General features: G+C 41.8%; 1 protein-coding gene across 1 annotated transcript in view; it reads right to left on the minus strand.

Annotated features, from left to right (window-relative positions):
- Positions 1-6,250, minus strand: part of LOC119411063 (A disintegrin and metalloproteinase with thrombospondin motifs 8-like) — a 64,097-nt gene that overhangs the window by 5,466 nt on the left and 52,381 nt on the right. The window contains exon 7 of the mRNA XM_037677985.1: positions 1,519-1,691. Within this exon, the coding sequence (XP_037533913.1) occupies positions 1,519-1,691 (173 nt within the window). The remainder of the gene's footprint in view (positions 1-1,518; positions 1,692-6,250) is intronic.

Genomic DNA, 6,250 nt, shown 5'->3' on the forward strand with positions numbered 1-6,250 from the left:
AGGTGAAAAGGAGGAACCCAGACCGAGACCAGTACTCATTCCGTATGTTGAGGGAGTATCAGAGAAACTGAGATGTTTTGAGAGATGGTTTGAGAGAGTAAAGGAGGCCATCTTTATGAAAATAAATCGTCCATCATTAAACAGGAGTGGAGGCCACCGTGTTCAACTGTCCCCCTCTTACAATGCTGTTATTGCTAGTATCACTCAGCCCTCTGTGAATAGTAAACAGCCATCAGTGTGCTAATGATCCATCGTTAGGCTGATGGTCCTTCTTGATCATGTGAACAGCTGGTTTTGGTTGTCTGCAGCAAAACTGGTTGATCCACTCTGAGGAGGTGCTATTAATAAGACTGAGCTGAATACAGCACCTCAGACTGAGGAAGTCTTTCGGATGAAAGGTGAAATGTTTCTACATTTTGTTGTTGTTTGGCTTTGTTTTGTTTTTTTGAATGTCCAGAGGACCAGATTTAACTTTTTTAGATCTGTTCAATTAACTTTATAGAGATCTAGTAGAGTGCTGTATGAACAGGTAAATGAGGCACAGATTGTAGTGTATAGCGCTTAGAGTATCTTGATTAGATAGAAAGGCACTATATAAGTACAGTCCATTTACCATTTACATTCAGATGCCTTTTGATAAGTCTACAGAGCTTTTGTTGGGTGTGACATTCAAATTGAGCAAATATGGCATACAGCCTGTACCTGATGCATTGCACTTTTATCAAACTTTCTATCACAGATCAGTTGGACTCTGCAGCCAGGCTGCTGATCCCTGTGATCAGTGTGTGTCCAGTCGAGTGTTGTGAGAATAGCCTTAATGAGTCAGCTTCACTATAGAGTTCAGCTGATGACACAACTTTCATTTGAGGACATAAAATCAGTTAGCAGAGTCAAAGGTTCAAAGCGTAAAACCATGGTGTTATTATTCACTGCATGATAAAGTTCTTGTGTAAATGGGCTCATTTCACTCATCTTCTATTTTGAACAAGGTAATGTACATATAGTGCCTTGCAAAGTATTCATATCCCTTGAACATTTTGGTACTTAATCACATTACAACTACAAATTTCAATGCATTTTACTGGGATTTTATGTACAGTTAATGCACCTGTCTGTCAGTGTAGGTAACCAGCCATGTGTTTGTAGGTTTTCAGTTGTGCCATACTCTTTTTTTAATTTTCAGATGATGATTTAAACTGCCCTCTCCGAGATGTTCAAAACTTGACACACTGATTTCTAACCTAACCCTGAGATGTGCTTCACAACATCATCATCCCTGATTTGTCTGGTGTGTTCCTCGGTCTTCAAGATGCTGTTCCAAGAAATGTTCTGTAACAAACCTACCAAATAATCCAATTTTAAATAGCAACATAGAAAAAGCTTTAAGAAAGACATGTTTTCGAGGCACTTATAATGTTAGAATTTAAATAGTTAATCATTTAGAACACTTTCATTGCAAGACAATATATTTTTTAAGATATTGTGAATGAAATGTTGTAATTAGAGTTCCCACAGTACCTTAGACTGAAAGACTTTGAACTCACTGCTGCCCCTGGACCTGCAGAACAGCTTGCACCTGTCTCTGGGGGAAACTCCGGTATGCTTTGGGATCCACTGTTTCATCTTCCCATTGTGGTCCAAGAAGTTAGGGCTGTTGTATTTCTCACACTGCTCTTCTCTAAAACTTTTCCCTGAAGGCACAACACAAAACAAAAAATGAATATAAAAATATAATAAAATAAAAATATTTCCTGAGTTAGTCTGCATTTCCTGAAGCATGCTCAATAATCCAGGTAGAAAAATCCAAAAAAGTTCAATCTGGTCCTCTGGACATTCAAAAAACAAGAAAACAAAAAAACCAAAAAACAAAACAAAGCAAAAAAATATGTAGAAATGTTTTGTCTCTCATTCGAGAGACTTCCTCAGTCTGAGGTGCTGTATTCAGCTCAGTCTCTTAAATAGCACCTTCTCAGAGTGGATCAACCAGATTGCTGCTGACAACTAAAACCAGCTGCTCACAAGGTCAAGAAGGACCATCAGCCTAACAATGGATCATTAGCACACTGATGGCTGTTTACTATTCACAGGGGGTTGAGTGATACTAGCAGTAACAGCAGTGTAAGCGGGGGACAGTTGAACCAACAAAACAAGTTTAACTTACTAATAACTCATCAACACCATCACTATTCCAATGACAACACATTCAGTGTAGGACAACACTCCAGTAGTCAATTACGTGCCAGGTAGACAGAAAAGTGGGTGAAGAATTTATCTGACAGACAGCTCACTCAGCCGGAGACAGAGATTCTTGCCAGGGGACTGAACTTTGCGGTTGCACCAAGTAGAATTCCTCTGGTGGAGATAGGGCTGAGTACCGAACCGAGGTTCTATGTCGTATAGGCTTCGCCCTTTAAGGCTGTCGCTTAGTGGGTTTATCCCGTTATGCGAAGCATCACACTGAAAAAATGAGTCCACGCCCACCTGCTGTGTGGGCCCCACCCGATCCGTATAAGTTACATTAAGAGCGGGTAATCGGCTCCCGTTTTTCTTCAGCAAGCTAACAACACTGACCTTCAACAAGATGTCCAGCTCCAACACCATCCGCTTGTGTCCTTCCTGCAAGACCGGTTACTTGCTCAGCTTTGACCGGCACGACACCTGCGAGGGATGCCTGGGTCCCCGCCACGTCGCCCACGCTTCCTCCTGCCGCCTTTGTGACAAACTTCCACCGGAGGAAAGGCAGAGGAGAGCAGCCTTGTTTAAGGCTACCATCGAGGACTGCCTGTCCGTGGCGGGAGACTGTTCGCTGGACGACGCCATGGATTTCTTCGACGCCGGCTCTCGGAGCGAATTGGATGATTCCTCTGGGACTGGTGACGTTAGCAGCAGCCCCGATGCTCGCTCCATCCCGGGGAGCACAGTGTTGGAACGAGGGAGGCCGAGCGGATGCTCGACCCCTCCGGGTTTTCCCGCCTCAACGACCACATCGCTCCATGCCGTCGGCGCACTCCTCTCGGAGTTGCCTGTCATTATCCGGGAAGCTACTAACGTGAAGGGACTTTCCGTTCTTATTTGAATATATATATACATATATATATATATATATATATATATATATGTATATAAATTAAAACTCTGATGAACCAGATTCTACAAAAACATGAGATTTAAATTTTTATAGGTTTTCATCATCATTTGATGTATTTGCACTCATTGTGTCTACCTTTAATGTTCATTTTAGATGTGTGGTTTTCTTTCTTGTTTACATATATACATTTTATTTTTAGCTTTGCTTTAAAGTTCTTGTTTTGTGACTTGTACATTTGTGGGTTAAAATAAAGTTGAACTGAAGGTCGTCTCTTTTCTTTAAACATGTTTGAGGGAAATATTACTGAGATCCAATAGTTTTGTGTCTTTTTATGATTTTCAGCTGAGTTAACAGTCATTAAAGTGAAAACAGGATTTCATGATGAAGCTGGCACCGCTTTTTTTTTTTTTAATCTTCAATGCTCTGCTGGTCTCACACAATCCTCTCCTCCGGAGACAGGACGGGCAGGCTCATCTTCCCAGCTCCGAGCTCAGCTGGTGACTCACAGAGGCCGTTCCAAGACCCCAGCTGCGTGTAATCATGAAGGCCCGAACCGCGCAGACAGGCGGACAGAGACGGGTCTGCGACGAACGGTGGAAGTGATTTTAAAAAACATTTTACGTGTAAAAAAAAATAAAAACATTTTTAAATCGCTTCAGCGATTTTTTAAAACATTTTTTGTATAAAAACAAAATATTTTTTTTTTAAATCGCTTCCACCGTCCGCTGGACTGCTGGGTGGGATCGGGATTCAGCCTTCATGATTACGTGCGGCCGGGGTCTGGCAACGGCCATCTGTGAGTCCCCATCTCCAGCTTTGCAGTGACCAGCGGAGCTCTGAGCACACAAGGCTGGTATCTGGAACCCGAGCCTCCAAGTTGGTACATCGAAGGATCTTCCGCGGTGACCAGCTGAACTTGGAGCCGGGGAGATGACGTCCTGCCCGGCCTGGCACTCCGAGGCTCCGGAGGGAGGATCGGGGTAGACCAGCAGAACTCCATCCAGCTTGCTCTAAATTATGTTGTAGGCCACTGTCGTGGATGGCTACCACGTCGTGTTCAACACAGCTGAGACGTCGCCCTCGGTATAAAAGATTTATTTGACAAAACATGGGTTACAGATATTCAGAGACAAACAATTACATTAATAAGATATATGCATATAAATGGAGTATTAAAGCACAAACCGTCTCGGTGTGCGCCTCCCGGAAATGCTGGGTGGGCGTGTGTTATTTCCGGCCTTTTATCACAGTTTGAGAAGGCTAGCTTTCTGATTGGTTTAGCTTCTGTTGCTAGGGTTACGACTCTAACCCGCCCCCTCAAGGACGTTAATATCTACATTTCAGATAAGAAGTTCTGCCTCACTGAAATCGTTTGTTTTAGCTGTTTGTTTAACGTGATTATACCTTAGTGATACCAAATGATTTGAGTTAAAGTTGTTTATTTCTAGGAATATTCTGGGAATAATTAATAACTATTAATTGTTATCTAACTCATGTTTGCGTGTTCTTGATCCTTTTTATACTTTTGCTGTTGTAGCTTACTGTGACAATTAACTAAACCGACCCTGTATTCAACAATGATTAAATGTTAATGGTTATTAAGAGAGATCCTGAGGGATCTTATTTAGTCAAACTATATTGTCTAAATTAAAGAAATGTGTTCTAGCTTTATTTATGTTAATCAGTCTGCTATCTGGCATGATTTGATTGCTTGTAATAAATCAAATGTGAACTTGTAAAATTATCCTTAGCTAATATGAGATTATATTTAGAGGTCAACTAGTTAGAATTAGCAAACATTTTCTATAAATATAGTGCAACCCTGGAAGAAAGACACACACACTTTGTATAACATGACATTTGAATGCTTGACAGGAAATATAAAAAAGGTATAAAAATATGAAATCCAACACCACCAAGCACAAAAAATGCCAGCACATCAGTATTAGACCAAGATGTTGTCATTATTGTTTTTAAAATCTTTAAAATAAGTCCAGCACAAGCTCCAGTCCGAGAAATTGCAAATGGCGGATTATTGTTTTGAAAAGTTTCTGAAGGATCCAGTGACTCCGCCCCCGACTCCGCCCCCGACCAATCAGTGACCGACAGTGTTCTGACGTCACGTTTTAGTACCTCTTCGTTCCGGTTAGAACCACAGAGCCAAGGGTACTGAAAATAGTAACAGGTGCTAAGTACCGGTACTAATGGAAAAGCCTCAGAACCGGGCCAAGTAGGGTCCAGTCGGCCCGTACCGGTACTAATGGAAAAGGGGCAAGAGTGAACATTTTCTACTGCTGGAGACACCATCAGCCAGGAGCAGGCTTGTTTGTGTACAGAGAAAACAGACATGTTGATGTTTCTGAAGAAAAACTGTTCAGTGAAAAGATCATCAGTGTGTAGCAGTGAGCATTACACTGACGTGTCACTGGTTTGTAACTGGTCTTTGACCTGGAAATTATTTGTTTGTTTTTATGTTAAAAAAACTGCTTGGAATTGAAAAATACCAAAGTTAAAAAATAAAATTCACAATTTGTACTGTAATGTGTAACGTAATTTTATTCGTTAGAATGAATGTTAATTACAAAATTGGTACAGAAAAAAGAACCGTCCAGGAATCGACATTGAAGTGAAGGTACCAACACCGGTACCGATTTTTTTAGAAAGGTACTCAGCCCTAGGTGGAGATGATCACAGCCACAGAATCAGCCATCCGCAACAACAAAGTGAAAGAGGGTGAAGCAGAACAGCTCAGAATCAAAGTTTCATCCTGCCTCAGCAATGCCAAACCACCACCTTCCAACATCAGTAGAAAGGAGAGGGATGCACTCACCACTCTTAGCAAGGACAAAAACATCATCATTCTCCCAGCAGACGTTTCATTGTGAAAAGAAATCGTCCATCATCAAACAGGGGTGGAGGCCTCCGGGTTCAACTGTCCCCCACTTACACTGCTGTTATTGCTAGTATCACTCAACCCCCTGTGAATAGTAAACAGCCATCAGTGTGCTAATGATCCATTGTTAGGCTGATGGTCCTTCTTGACCATGTGAGTAGCTGGTTTTGTTTGTCAGCAGCAAACTGGTTGATCCACTCTGAGAAGGTGCTATTTAAGAGACTGAGCTGAATACAGCACCTCAGACTGAGGAAGTCTCTCGGATGAGA

Source organism: Nematolebias whitei, chromosome 6 (assembly GCF_014905685.2).
Source record: "Nematolebias whitei isolate Nwh7 chromosome 6, NemWhi1, whole genome shotgun sequence".
In the NCBI taxonomy this organism is placed as follows: domain Eukaryota; kingdom Metazoa; phylum Chordata; class Actinopteri; order Cyprinodontiformes; family Rivulidae; genus Nematolebias; species Nematolebias whitei.